Source organism: Panthera pardus, unplaced genomic scaffold (genome assembly GCF_024362965.1).
Source record: "Panthera pardus isolate Hobbes unplaced genomic scaffold, ASM2436296v1 HiC_scaffold_18, whole genome shotgun sequence".
Taxonomy (NCBI): Eukaryota; Metazoa; Chordata; class Mammalia; order Carnivora; family Felidae; genus Panthera; species Panthera pardus.
The window spans coordinates 18,909,373-18,924,714 of NW_026526743.1; the positions used below are offsets into that span (position 1 = coordinate 18,909,373).

General features: G+C 40.7%; 1 protein-coding gene across 4 annotated transcripts in view; it reads right to left on the bottom strand.

Moving 5' to 3' along the window:
- Positions 1-3,187: 3,187 nt before the first annotated feature.
- Positions 3,188-15,342, bottom strand: part of UBA2 (ubiquitin like modifier activating enzyme 2) — a 40,254-nt gene continuing 28,099 nt past the window's right edge. For 2 of the 4 annotated variants that reach the window (XM_019423393.2, XM_019423391.2), the window contains 4 exons: positions 13,740-13,836; positions 9,589-9,694; positions 7,877-8,013; positions 5,563-6,424 (listed from right to left, as the gene is read on the bottom strand). In XM_019423393.2, coding sequence (XP_019278938.1) covers positions 6,243-6,424; positions 7,877-8,013; positions 9,589-9,694; positions 13,740-13,836 — 522 coding nt within the window. In that variant the 3' untranslated portion in view covers positions 5,563-6,242. Of the gene's footprint in view, positions 4,874-5,562; positions 6,425-7,876; positions 8,014-8,511; positions 8,564-9,588; positions 9,695-13,739; positions 13,837-15,342 lie in introns of those variants that run through there. The other 2 variants (XM_019423392.2, XM_019423394.2) reach the window with 2 other exon arrangements.

Below are 15,342 nucleotides of genomic sequence, written 5' to 3' on the forward strand. Positions count from 1 at the left end.
CGACCTTGAGTGGAAGACTTTTCACTTTTGCAGGCACTCCCTGCTCAGAGCATTTCAGGAAGGTGCCCACAGTGTCGCTGGGCGCAGGGAGCCTGAATGGGGAATTGTGTCGGTGCAGACTGACCAGGGTGTCCGGCCTCAACATTGCTGAGGAGCGCCATTCTCCTCAGTTGGCGTTTGAGCAGTGTCTTCCCCAGCAGTTCTTCCCCAGCACCTCTCAGATCTTGCAAAAATCCAACCCACCCGGTCACCCACCGCCAGCCAAGCTCACGGTGTTGAGGGCAGGTACACGTGGATGCACGTGTTTGGGGGAGCAAATATCTGGAGGGTATCATTGCATGAAAAATGATCTCCACTCTGAGAAAAGCAAATTAAATCAGCAATGAAGTATCACATTTCACTGACCACGTTACTATTTAAAAATGGACGTGGTGAAACTTGCATATATTTTACTGGTATGAGTGTCAGTTGGCACATCCTGTCAGGAAGAGCAATTTGGTGGTATTAATGGTGTCATACACAAACAAAAATACTCTATGCAGTAATGTTCCAAGAAATGTTTTTTTTTTATTTTTTAATGTTTATTTATTTTTCAGAAAGCACAAGTAGGGGAGGGGCAGAGAGAGGCAGACAGGATCCAGAGCCTGCTTTGCACTGACAGCCACAAGCCTGATGTGGGCTCGAACTCACAAACCACAAGATCATGAGATCATGAACTGAGCCGGAGTCGCTCAACTTGGGGCACCTGGGTGACTCAGTCGGTTAGGCATCCGACTTTGGCTCAGGTCATGATCTCCCAGTTTGTGGGTTCAAGCCCTGGAGCCTGATTCAGATTCTGTCTCTGTCTCTCTCTCTCTTTGCCCCTACCCTTGCTTGTGCTCTCTTTCAAAAATAAATAAACCTTAAACAAAAACAACAAAAAGATCCTCCTCCTGTCTCTCCTTGTAATCTGGCTTCCATCAGATCCCCTTATCTGTCTGTAGTGTGTGGACCCCAATTATAGACACAAGTCAGGTTTGTTTGTTTTTTTTTCCCCACGGTCTTGGGACACATTCAGATGCCAATCAAGTGTGGCTGTCTGACTTGGGTCCTGAGGAAAGCGGGACGGCACACAGCCAAACTCCACATGGAGGAGTTGCTGGGATTCACTTTTTTCCCCTCCTCCAGGTTGCAGCAGTACTTATGAAATAGTACTTCCTAGGGAGAGCAGCAGGAAATCTTTCACTTGAAGCCCAATTGTACCTCTCCCAGCTCAGCTCCTAGGGGCCAGTCTTCCCATGCACAGCACCAGACCCAAGGTGTGTGTTCTCTACTGGGAGGACATGTACTGGGAGCTGTCCCCAAAGGGATTTTTCCATCCTCTCCTTTGAAGCCCAGCTTTTTCTATCAGATTGAGTCCACCAATTTCCCCTGGTCCTGGTATCCCCCCTTTGGCTTCTTCAGAGGCACAGAAGAGTCAAAGCCATGGACAGGCTTGGTTCCCCAATCTAAGAATTAGGGTTAGGATGTGATAATTTCCCCTTCCTTCCTTCCTTCCTTCATCAGGGAGCAGTTGGTCCTTCCTTGGAAGGACCTTCCCTTTCTTGTCCTGAAACCTTATCCTGCACCCAGAAAAGGGCATTTATACACAAACTTTGTGTGTGGCAAACAAACACCCCAGCAGGTCTGCAGTTCCATGGGGCAGGGCGTGGGGAGCATTTGGGAATGTTGATTCCAACAGCTTTTGGTATCACATTTTTGAGCTTGAGGTTGGTGTTCATGACTCAGTGCTGCTGGAAGCAGATGCTGGGACCAATTGGGAACCTGGACAACACAGAAGATGTGGGTCCTCAGATCCCCATCCTACCGCCTATTGCTACCTTGAGTTTCTCTAAGAAGTCGAGTTTCTGTGAATAGTCCTTAGTGTCTTACTGCTTTCAAAGGTTTCTACACAGGCTGTCAAGGTTTTCTCAGTGTGGCACGTCACAGAGTAGGGATGCAATACATGTTTATAGAATGAGTGAATGACACTGTACACAATGCCTACATTTTTCTGAGATTGACCTGAGAAAGTGAATTGTTGGTGGATCTTTTTTTTTTTTTTTTTTTCTGACAGCGTGCGCAGGCAAGCAGGGGCAGAAAGGAAGAAAGTGAGCATCCCAAGCAGGCTCGTGAGGAGCCCCACTTTGGCCTTGAACCCACAAACCACGAGATCATGATCTGAGCCAACATCAACAGTCAGATGCTCAACTGACTGAGCCACCCAGGCACCCCTATTTTTTAAAATAAGCTCTACACCCAATATTGGGCTTGAACTCACCACCCTGAGATTGAGTAGCAAACCCTACTGACTGAGCCAGCCAGGCAATCCCGTTGGTGGATTTCTAAAGTAAAAGCCTGAGGACCCTGGAGCATTTGTACATTCTAGTAAAATTTTTCTGAGCCTTTGCCTATGTAAGTCATCACTTGTTGCAAGATTAAAAATGTTTAAAGCTGAGTCAGAGACAATTAGCAAAACTCCCCAAAATGTTATTTTATCAGAATAACATAGTATCTTCAGAATATAATCAAACTGCACAGCATCATCATAATCCTGTAGTTCAACTTGATTTTTTTTAGTGAGAGCAGTTCAAAAATTTCTCAAAACTCTTGGCTGGAATTTATTTTAAATTAGTTGCAGGGGACAAAAAAAAAACTTCCCTCTGTGTGCAGAATGCAAATAATGTATTCCCAGTATGAAAGCGTCTATAAAAATACTTCTCTAAATATATCCTCCTGGAAATGGTCAAAATGGAGATGCTGGGACGCCTTTACCACCTCCCCAAGACACAATGACTAGAAATATCTGCCATCATCCTTTCTTCCCTGCTTTGACTTTTTGAGTTTTGATTTTCTATAGATTACAAAAGGCTAGTAGGAAGCTTAAGTTTGCCCATGTTCCTTGGCCACAGAGCAAGTCCTCTCCAGATGCCTTCAGACGCCTGCTACCGATGGGCAATTTTCAGGAACAGGAACACCTATTATGAACCAAATGTTTTCTACAACTTCTAAGCGAACCACTAATCTACTGGGAGCAACTTGGCTATCTTGATTCTATGGAGACTCAAATGAAAAAGAATTCTTCCTAAGTCACAGCCTAGCAACAAGGACACAGAGGACTTGATAAATGTTGGACCCAGGAATCACTGCAACACTTTCTCATGCCAACTTAGATTTTTAATAACTTTATTGCCTTTTTGATTTAAATCATAGAATATATTCATTACAAAACTTGAAAGTCACATAGGCTCAAAAGGAAAATACAGACTATATATATATATATATATATCTATCCACCTTTATTATGAAAGTTTTCAGAGAAAAGTTGGATAGTACAATGAACAATGTATACAGGCTCCACCTAGATTCAATAAATGTTAATTTTATCTTTATTATACATTTTGCTGAGCCATTTAAAAGTTGTTATGAAGCTTCATTTCATTCCTAATATTCCAAGAATAAGGACAGTAGCCTCCATAAGTACATTATTATACCTAAGAAAATAATTCCATTATCACTATTCCATTTCCAAATTTCCAATTGTCACAAGAATTGTTAAAGTCATTTATTTTGCACTTGAGTTCCAGAATGTCCCACATTCTGTAGTTGTCTCCTAATGTTGTTTGGTTTGTTCCTCTACCCCCTCTATTTCCTGTCAGCTGGAAGTCAGGTCTAGATGGTGGATTAAGTTCAGGTTAACATGGGTTTTTTTGCCTACGTTCTGTTGTATTCTTCATATCATCTCATTACGAAGCACACATCAAGTTGTCCCATTATTGATGCTAGGTTTGAAGACAGGTTCATAGCGGTGACAGATCAGTCCGTTATCAAAGGTTGATTTTTTTCATTTTGCAAGTTATCTTTATAGCAACATTTGAGCACTGTGTAAAGATTCTGTTCAACAGCCTTTTGCAAAAGGTTTTGGCATCCATTGATGTCCGCCTGATTGGTTATTTCATAAAGGGGTCAGGCTATTCTATATTAAAACACTGAATCCTCTCATACATGCCAAGTATGCAGATTGACCTTTGAGACAACAGGCTACATAGGTAAACTTGAGTCACCAGACCGTTCCCATTAAGGCTGGAAGATGGTTTGTCAGACTGTTTCAGGATAGAGCTGCTGGGGAAAGACCCTTGACGAGCTCTGCGTCCGGCTCCCCAACTGAGAAGACAAACTCACATGGGAAAACCATGAACACAAGGCCAAATCTAAAGTGTCTCCATGCTCCAGGTATGTGGAGGCAGCTTGGATCTGCTTAGTCTACTTGGGCAATACCTCTGTGTTGGACCTGCCTTGCTGACCCTGATTTTATTGAAACAGGTAGAAAAGGGACAGACCCTGCTGGAAAAGGTAGTAACAGAGTTGTAGAGACAAAATGCACTGGTCTCCCAAAACACAAGTGTATCTCTACAGATCAAACTGGTACTCATTGCCATGTACATTAAAATGGAAAAGAACATACATATACAAAATGCTGAAAACACATGGACAGTTGAGTCTAAAGGGGCACTGTGAGGTTTTAGGAATGGAATTTCCAAACTGACCATGATCACCAGTGACCAACCAGTTAACTGAAACATTTCTGAGAGGTGGTATTCCAGAATATTTCATTATTGTCTGTTACATAGTTTTGTCATTTTGAGATTTTCTTTTTCCTGGAGGAAAATGGAACATCTTCTAAAAATCTAAAGGTAAAGTGAACCTCACAGACTCCTCTAGTTGTAGGTGGGGATTCAGCTTGCTCACTGCTGTACTGAAGGCTGGAAGTCAGTCCATCTTGTGGGCATCAAGCAGCATGCTCCTGAGGGCTGAGTCTTGTTCAACATGATTTTCTGAAGGCTTTGATTACATTCTGAATTTACAAATGATATAAAACAAGGAGTAAGAATTAATAAACTAGATGGCAGAGTAAGAATTACACAAAGGGGAACAAAACAATGAGCTATCAACTTGAAATTTGAATTGACTGCGGTCAAAACCACCAATGGCCAAGGTACAGAATGGGGGAAAACAGCTTCAGGGGGTTTCTATTATCTGAAAATTCAAGGCACATCTGTGTGAAGAGAGAAGAACCCTAAGGGCCAGGGTACTCTAAGGTCCTGGGCAGAGACATAGGTGCTGATCCATCTAGTGCTGGTCTGGCCACATCTGTATGCTGGAGTTGGGCTCTAAATGGTACACTCAGGAAGGGACTTTGATGAATTGGGGGTTGGAGGGGCAGTCCAGGGAAGACTGCAGAATGGAGAAGACTCTCCCCTGCTCTGGAATCTCAAAGCCAAGGTTCTATGTTACTGGGGCTAGGCAAAGACCACTTAAATGAATTCTCAACAAAAGGCCAGTTGTTTACAATCCAAACTTAAAAAGCAACATTGCCATTAAAAATTTTATTTTAGAAAGTACTCATCTATGGCAAACCGTGGAGGTCTTTTTTAACCTTCACATCCATTATGAGTTAGTTTTTTAGAAGGGAAGAATTTTGCATGCCTGCAGTAGTATATAAACCCAATAAGGCAGCAGAAACGTGAACTCTGCAGGCTCGTATAACAAGTATGCAGATGCCATTTATTTGGTCCATAAGTACAGTGTAGTCGTATTTGAGTTCTACAAAACACCAAATATAAATAACCTGAAACTGTAACAATACACAAAAATTGGCTTCTTACACAGACATACCAGGCAGTACAAGCTGAAAACTTGAGTAAATTAACATTGTTTTACATTAATATACATAGTGCCAGTTAACATTTAAAAACAAGTTTCAATGCATAGCACGTGATACTTCTTTGAATCTGTTTCAGTCAGTTAAGAGTATGAAAATGGTTAGATCTAGGCTAAAAATAATTCTTCTTCTAACCAAAAATAAAGGCATAATATTTATAACCAGGTATCAACTTTACTAAACCACAATATTTTAAAACTGTTAAATGATACCTAAGGGTATTTACATTAAAAAGGCAACATGCATTGTGGTGTTTTATCTCATGACTGGTTATGCACACACTTTGTTCAAAGGGCTTTAAAACTATAATCCTACTTTCAATACAGCATACTGCAATGTTTCTAATTGTTCTAGCAAAATGAATGCTTTCAAAGGGAGCAGAATCATCTTCAGGTCAACGGTGTCAATTTTTTCCCTTTGGAACAAAGGACATAACAAATAACCTGGTTCTGCCCAGATGACCTACTGCAGTTAGGAGGGTTCTGTTTAGAGGCATTTGTGTTCAATCTAATGCTATGACATCGTCAAGCTCTTCTGTCTGTTCTGTGCGTGACCTCTTTGCACTGATATTCTCTTTCTCATCTAATTTCCTCTTGCGACTTCTCTCTTCTTCACTGATGTCAGCATTATTTGAAGGACCTTCTTCATCTGAATCAACTATGAGCACATCATCTTGCTCTTGTGCTTATTTCAAAAAAAAAGGAAAAAGTGGTTAAAAGTGTGGGCGTTACTAGTGATTCACTAATATTTTATGAAAGTGAAAAGTTAGCATTTCCAATATACATCAAACTTAAGAATAGCTACCCTTAGGGAACCTTCACTTTATACATTATACATTTCTGTACTGTTTTAATGTTTTCTGTAACGAGCACCTATTTTTGTTTTCTAATCTAAACAAAAAAACTGTAACAAGCATTATGTAACTCAAATTATTATAGCTCCTCGTTTCTATCTCTCCAACAAAAAAGGGGAGGGTGCATATCCTAATACTGGTAGCGGTGGTAATAATAATAATAAAACAACAACAACAACATATACATAGCACTTACAAGGTGCCAGGAACTGTTCTGAGCACTTTGCATATAACAACTCATTTAATCATCACAACAACCCTATAAAGAAGACAATAATATTATCCGTTTTCTAGAAAAGGAAACTGAAGTACAGAGACTGACTTGCCCAAGGCCACACAACAGCAGAAGTCGAGGCCAGGATTCAAACCCACACAGTGGGCTCTATAGTGCATGCTCTTAACCTTACACTACAGTTGGTTTTGTGTACCACCCCCCATCCCACCCCTGCCAAACCAAAGGCAGAGTACCTGCCTATCTTACTCATGGCTAAAGCCTCCCAAACCCCATGGTAATGGATCAATCAAAGCATATTTCAAATTATGACTTTTTAACAATGACCATAGTCCCTTCCTCATAGGAGAATGATAGACTTTTCCATTTCTGGAGGGGAAAATAGGTCATGAACCCATGGCTCACAGGTGGGCCATGCTCTAGTCAGTCTCAAAGTTCATCTTTAAAATTCTCAGAGGACAGGAGAACCAAGAACAACCATATTCCAAAGAACACCAAAAACTTGGGGTTAAAAAAAAGTTAACTTTAGTTTCCTGACTGAAAAATGAAGAGAGGAGGGTTGCGGGATGTGAGCAGGTAGTAAACATCCAAATCCGAGCACAGTAAATCACCAAGCACTAGCACTAAAAACTCAGGGTAAGAGTCCCTGATGCACTTTACCAAAGTCATACCGGTTCTCAGGAAACTGTGAAATTCTAAAATTCTATACTTACCAAGCATCTGTTCACTCAACAGAGATGCACTGATTTGCTTCCCATATTTAAGGGGAAACAAGCATACAAAATCCAAAACTACTACTAAGAATGAACTGTCTTCACACACTAGTAAACTCATCGACACTTCTAGTTTTAAAAGCCCACTAACAAAAAATAATAGTTCCTATTTTCCATAAGAATTAAAACAACCAATGCCAAACCAATCTACACCTTTAACAATCCTACAGATTTCTATTTTACGGTAAAATTCGTAAAATACTCATAGTTTGTTTCTATATAATGTCTTGCTTGGTGGGTTAATCAACAAAATGCTGGCTGGCTAGGCCATGACTCACCAGTGGACGTGGACGGCTGAGCTCCATCGTCACTGCCATTGGTTATGCTTTTGGCAGCATCTTCAGCCTGTTTGGGCCCCACTTTTTCTGGGGCATCACCAACAACTTCAAATTCAACATCCTTCCCTAGGTCCTCACTGTAAAATAATCAGACACTATAAAACTGGACCCCATGACAAAGGCACACCAGAGAGACACTGTTCCTCAAAGCTCTAAGTGCATTTACTATGTACACACCAAATATACAGATGCTGATTTTCAAAGAGCTAAAATTAAAAATAACACTGCACACAACAAATTTCTGTTGTTAATTCAAAACTCTACTTCAAGTGTTCAATACCATTGCCCCTTCAAATCAGGGAAAAGGTTTTTTAAAAATGTTACATAACTTCCACTTCTAGAGCAGAAAACGGAGTCTAAAACTTTGTGGCCCAATGTTGCTCTTAAGGCATTATTTCTTTAGCTACCAGGTGAAGAGTCTATACACTCAACCCTGATCTTGACCAAAGTAACTTGGCGTTTAAGGAACAGGGTTACATGGACTCTGGGTCTCCCCACCATCTTTACTGGCAGTACCCTGATTTTGTAACACATTTGCAAAAACATGTATGAAAGTTTAATGCATGAAAGTCAAACAAAAGACTTACATGTTATGTTATAAGGGGGGAGGGTTCTGTTCCCAAGGAGCTAAAAAATATGATAAAAAAAAAAAAAAACCCTAATTATGCCTCCTCTTTAGACACCATCTGATATTTCCATTTTACTGTAGATCTACTTTCATTGTTTTTTTCTTGTGAACTTGAACACGAGCACACCACGGACATCCAACGGTGTCTAATTGAGACTAGGGATCACACCCTAGCAAAAATTCTCTTTGACTCAATTGTCTAACTTTGTGAAACTTATACTCCTTACTAACAACTCACATTCAGTCTTCCCTGTCATTTTATGTTTTTTATAAACCAAGTATATAAAATGTGATATTCTCCAAACAACTACACAAACTGTATGTTTGTAAAGAGATGGCAATACTGGCAAAACAATCAGATGCAGGTAGCAACCCTCCATGTTTGTAAGATAATGCCCAAAGTCCTAAGTTGGTGTGCAATTTAGGTGTGTCAATGGGCATGCACAAAAGTGCATTTGACAGGTAAACATACCAAAATGGAAGACTATCTGTATTTTAACTGTGTTATATACATGCAAATACTCTGTAATGCAAGCACTTTGAAGTTTTTTTTATAAAATGGGCAGAACATTAAAAAAAAAAGTGATTCAAACATCTGTAATTCTTTTCATTATCTCATTATTAAGATCACAAGTTAAATTTGTGTTTTATGAGGGAAATATTTCTTCCTTTCTTCTAATGAATCTTTAAAATGGTTGAAATTTTTATTTTAGTTCAACTATCAAAATTAATTCATCTCTGATTATAACTATTCAAATGCTTGGATTTCTACCTTTTCTAGGTCTTTCTGATCAGACACCACTGATGATAGTTACCCTTAAACATTTTTTGCCTATTCCTTTTATTTCAGAATTCCCCAAATTCCTCTGTAGGTCAAGCCTCAAAGGAACTGAGTAGCCAACTCAAGCAAATATACCATGTGGTTTCAAGTGAACAGCAGGGCTTAAGAGTAAGAAAACATCTTTTTCTTCACTCTTTAAATATTCAAATAATTTCTTACACTTAAAATATTAATAGTTCCCACCTATGAAGGATGTTGATCAATAAAGTATAGTCCTGAAGGAAATCGTCTGCTTGAAGCCGGCTCCCATTTCTAATTCCAAATTCTGACAGCTTTTTATGATTGTTAGCTAAGAAATTGGAAAGAAATTTAGATACTAAAGTTATATTTCCACAGAGCAGTCACATTAGCTTTAAAAAGGTTAATCCCCCCTCTATAAGCTCAATTGTCATCCCCCCAAATTTGTATGTTGAAGCCCTAACCCTAGGCACCTCAGAATGTGAGAGAGTGGTTTTTTTTAAAAAGGTGATTAAGATATAATGAGGCTGTCAGGCTGGGCATAATCCAACATTTTTCTAAGAAATCAAGGAGAGAGACCTCAAGAGAAAGCAAACCTGTGGATAATTTGATCTTTTGACCTGGAGCCTCCAGAATTATGAGAAAATAAATTTCTGTCACTTAAGTCACTCTGTCTGCATATTTTGGAATGGTGGCCCTAGCAAACTAGTCCACTACAATATTAGACACTTAGAAATTCAACTCAACTATTAAAACTGTTGCAAAAAAACCCAAACTGTGAGAAATTCTGACACTCTCCCATTCAAACCAAATTAATCTGGAATCCTGAAGGAGTTGAAGACAACTTTTAGAGTTTTTCAACATATATTCTACTTACAAAGAGATTATCTACAACAACTTCACTTTTCAGCAAATTTTACAGAAACATGAGAAAACTGTTGATTTGAATGGATTTTTCCGTTTTTCAACACAAATTTTCAACATTTCTCAATGACAAGTCAGTGGGGACTCCCAAAAATAATCACTCTATAGTTTTAGTTTCCACATGTCATTTCTGCTTCATGCAGCAAAGTACCTAGCACAGCACCCCCTAACACTCAATAAACCTGATACATGGATTAAAATACTCCCATGAAGAACAATTCCTCCAACCCAACTTTGTAGGTCACCACCTCCTTCTACCTACTGTTGGGTCTTTCTGCCTTAATTATCCTTTCTCCCCTGAATGTTCAGATGCTCCTCTCTCTTAACCTATACAAGTATCACTTACAAAACTGCTTCCTCACTTTGCTCCCAATTTATACCCTCTCCTCACAACAGAGTGCACTTTATTGAATATTTGCTCCATGAGGGACACACTATATAGAACCTGTTGACCTATACAGTGCCTGGCACATGCTAAGTAAACTGTATTTTAAATTCTAGTTATCATTAAATATATGTAATTTTCTATATAATCTAATAATCTTTTTCTTTGTTGGTTATTATTTAGTTGCTTGTAAGGAAAATGCTTAGAAAGGATCCCCTCCTTGAAACCCAGAAACTAATGATGGTTTCTTTTTTTGGAGAGTAAGTGGGGGAGAGAAGGAGAGAAGAGGGGGTGGGGGGAGAGGGAGAGGGGGAGAGAGAGAATCTTTTTTTTTTTTTTTTTTTAATGTTTTTATTTTTGAGAGAAAGAGAGAGAGAGCTCAAGCAGGGGAGGGGCACAGAGGAAGGGGGATAGAGGATCCCAAGTAGGCTGTGTGCTGACAGCAGTGAACCCAATGTGGGGCTCCAACTCGTAAACAGGATCATGACCTGAGCCAAAGTTGGACACCTGAGAGACAGAGAGACGGAGAGGGAGAGAATCTTAAGCAGGCTTCATGCACAGTGTAGAGCCCAAGGCAAAGCTTGATCCCACAACCCTGGGATCATGACCTGAGCTGAAATCAAGAGTCATGTGCCCAACCGATTGAGCCACCCAGGCGCTCCACTACTGACAGTTTCTAATTCTTTTAGGTTTTTTTTTTTTTTTAAGTAAATTCTATATCCAACGTGGGGCTCCAACTCATGACCCCAAGATCGAGATATGCAACACTGACTGAGCCAGCAGGGCGCCCCTACAGATTTCTTATTTTAACTTTTTAATCTATCTGGAATGCCTTTAGAGAATGGTAGCTCCTACCCAGACTTCCATCCTCAAGCCCTTTTACATATTCCCTACTTAACTACAAACTCCTCAGATCCAACATGTTAGAAAGAAAAATAGTCTACTATGCATCTATCCTGGTCAATTAACATCATCTCCAAAGCCAGAGTCCTGGCGACAGTCCTGTACAAGCCCAACAATGACACTTTTCTTCACCTGGTCGACCCATAAACTCTGACTGCAAATCTCAACTCTGTCATCTGCTTATGCCTCAGTAAACAACCCTCACTACCTTCAGTTTTTTCTCCCTAACTGGCCCCCTGCTTCTTCTTTCACATGCTTAACTCCTACTCTGCAGACTATGCTAGAAGGTAAATACATTAATACATTCCCTGCTTATAAATCCTGGTGGGAGGAGGTCACTGGGGGAGGACTACAAATACATGTCACATGTATGCCACACGAAGCCCTCCAGCTGTGCCACCACCCCCAAGCCCACAGCACCCTACTTTCCAGTGAAACAAATAACTGGACGTTCTGAAAGCCTTTTACGTTGTTTCACAAGCTCATGCGTTTTACAGCGGCTGCTGATTCTGCCCAAATGTAGACATTCCCTTCTCTGCCAGCGGGCCTTTACTTCTTTAAGAACTGGCCCAGGAGTCCTTTCTCCTGTGACCCTTCCCCTTCACAAGGCTTCCGACCTTGTATGCTCTCTTCCTACAGTTATTTCTTAGATTGTAGTAAATCACTTGTTGACCATCTTTCCTCTCCTTCCAGGCTTTCAAGTACTTCACGACAGGGACCACTGCCTTATTCATTCTCGAATTATAAACACAGGACTGTACCTATAACACAGGGCCCTAAATGTATTTGAATAAATCCCACCCTTAGTACTCAGTAGCACATGTATGCTGCTACATGTGCTACTGAGAAGGACCAGTTTTAAGCCACTGAGATTCTTGACCAGTTTCCATTTTTAAAGCCCAAGCATTTGAAAGAGCTGGCCAGAACCAAGGGAGAGTGTATCGTCATGGACAAACTTTCTATGTGCATATGAAGACAGCTAGCTAAAATGGGGCTTAAACATTCAACTGGATTCTTAAAATAGACTACTACCTAGCCAAAACAGGGTCTTGAATTACTCATGACCTAATATCTCAAGCAATTTCTTGACTAGAAACTACAGCCAAGAGGAATCCTGACACTAAGTTTTAATTTAAAGGCTTGACATTTGAATAACCCTATCAGGATCTGACAAAGTGTCCTGAATAAATGACCAATGAGCAAATGTGTGAATAAGTACATCTTATTTTGGGAAAACAGTGCCCAAAGTAATGGTACCATGACAAAATTGGGGATGTGGAGAAATCAACTAAAATGGCAGCCCAAAGAGATGAGCTGCCAAAGTGACTGAAGAGGTGTGGGAACATCTAAGTACACGAAGATTGACTAGCACAGTCTGAAGGGAGCACAACCATAACCAATTCTAAGAAAGCTTAAACAGACCCAAATGCATTGTACTTTATACAACAAATGCATTAACAAAAGGGATGACAACCTGCCTGAACTTTTGAAAAGGAAAGCCTAGAAAGCCTGGAAAGCCAAAGGTGGGCAATGATTTTCAGTACTACTTTCTGCTCTATGGCAGGCTATCAAGGCTTCTCTGCTCTTTGACAAAACACCTAATAGCCTTGGGGTGCCTAGGTGGCTCCGTCAGTTAAGTGTCTGACTCCTGATTTCCACTCAGGTCACGATCTCACGGTTGTGATCGAGCCCTGTGTGGGCTCTGAGCTGGGTGTGGAGCCTGCTCAAGATTCTCTCTTGCCCTCTCCCTGTGTACCTCCCATCCCATCCCCATGCGCACGCTCTCTCAAAACAAAACCCCTTAATAGCCTTAAATTACCCTAACGGCCAGAGCAACGTTCCCATTACTAATTTAGCTTCAAGGATCCAGGCAAGGATAGTCCTTGTTAGTGGACTAGAGCATTATGGTCACTGTAAACATAACTGTGCACTGGGTTCTTGAGAAACAGTCCCTGAGACACCCTGACAATATGGAAGTCCCCACACCTGAACTGTGGTGATCCCAGCATGACAGTGCCACCTAGGGAGTGCACTTTCGTGACCAAACATTGCCCCTTTCAGCTGTGATACTGAGCAATATGCACAATGGACAGACTCATGTTACTTCTTCATGTATACAGTTTCTACCCAAATGAGGAGAGTGAATAAATGCAATGTATAATACCTTCTGTCTCTCCCTCTTCTGAAGATATTAGGATTGTTCCTTTCCCATCTTCAATTTGGACATCTGGTGCTACCATAGCAAATTTTTCTTTCACGATCTAGAAGACAAAAAAATTTAACATACTAATATATGTAGTTAAAGACCATAAAAAAAGAAAAAGAAAAAACAGACATTTCCCCCCCATACTTTCCCGTTCCATTGGAAATGGAAAGGGAGCAAGTTGTTCTTTAAGACACCCAGGACATGCAGAAAGCACTGGAAATTCACCCAATTACTCTATGCCCATGCTGTCCACCTTGTACTCCCATGTTTGACCACTGAGAACATTCAGATAAAACTTCCTCCAAATGGGAGATTGCAAACTCCTGATTGGCTCTTGGTATTCCCTACAGATTAGATACTGAGCTAGACATTTAACACATTTCATCTTAGTCTCTAAGCCAATCCTGTAGTGGAAGATGTTCTATAGACGGAAAATTTATAAGACGGATTCTTGGATTAGTCTTCCTCTTCCCAAGTGCCATCTCTCTTTAAATTTCAAGATGGATAGGGGCGCCTGGGTGGCTCAGTCGGTTAAGCGTCCAACTTCAGCTCAGGTCATGACCTTGCAGTTTGTGGGTTCGAGCCCTGCGTGGGGCTCTGTGCTGACAGCTCAGAGTCTGGAGCCTGCTTTGGATTCTGTGTCTCCCTCTCTCTCTGCCCCCTCTGCCACTCATGCTCTGTCTCTCTCTCTCTCTCTCTCAAAAATAAACACTAAAAAAAATTTTTTAAAAAAATAATAAATTTCAAGATGGATAAAGAGTGATAACAATCTGTGAAATACTAGCTGCTTTTAGAAATGACAGGGGAAGGGCGCCTGGGTGGCTCAGTTAATGTCCGACTCCTGATTTCAGCTCAGGTCATGATCTCACTGTTCACTGACAGTGTGGAGTCTGCTTGGAATTCTCTCTCTCCCTCCCCAACTCGCTCATGCTCTCTCAAAAGAAATAAATAAACATTTTAAAAAAATAACAGGGGAATTCTCTAAAGGTCGTATTACCCTAAAAATAGTGGACTTGCCTTTAAGCTCAAGAATGAGTACATACCAACTACAATTACTTCCTAAGGAACCAGGTGGGGCAATCAGCCTCTGCTGGCCAGTATACCAAATCCTGCTGCTTCTCCATCAAAACGTAAGCTCAAATCAATCTGCCCTATGTAATCAATTCTGGGAGAAAGGCTATTCCCTCTCAAGCAGCCTGGGCTGCAAGGGTCTATGCCCCCTATGTTGGGTAAATATGAAACATGATGATGAACGTTATCAGAAAGCAATCTGAAGTGATCCCCAAAGTAGGAAGTAGCATCCATTCAGGCCATTTTGGAAATCTTCCCAAACACAGAGAAACTAACCTAACCAATTTAGGAAGAACCTAAGGACCAGACCACACACTAAACTTCCATTTCCCTCACTCCACAGCGCCACTGGTATATCCAGATGCACAAATGCTGCATTTCCTAAGACGCCAACTTAACACACCAAAATCAGGACCCTCACTAGACCATTTAAGGATACCGTCTGTCAGAAAACACAATTTACACACTATCTGGTAACTGTCTCTTGCTT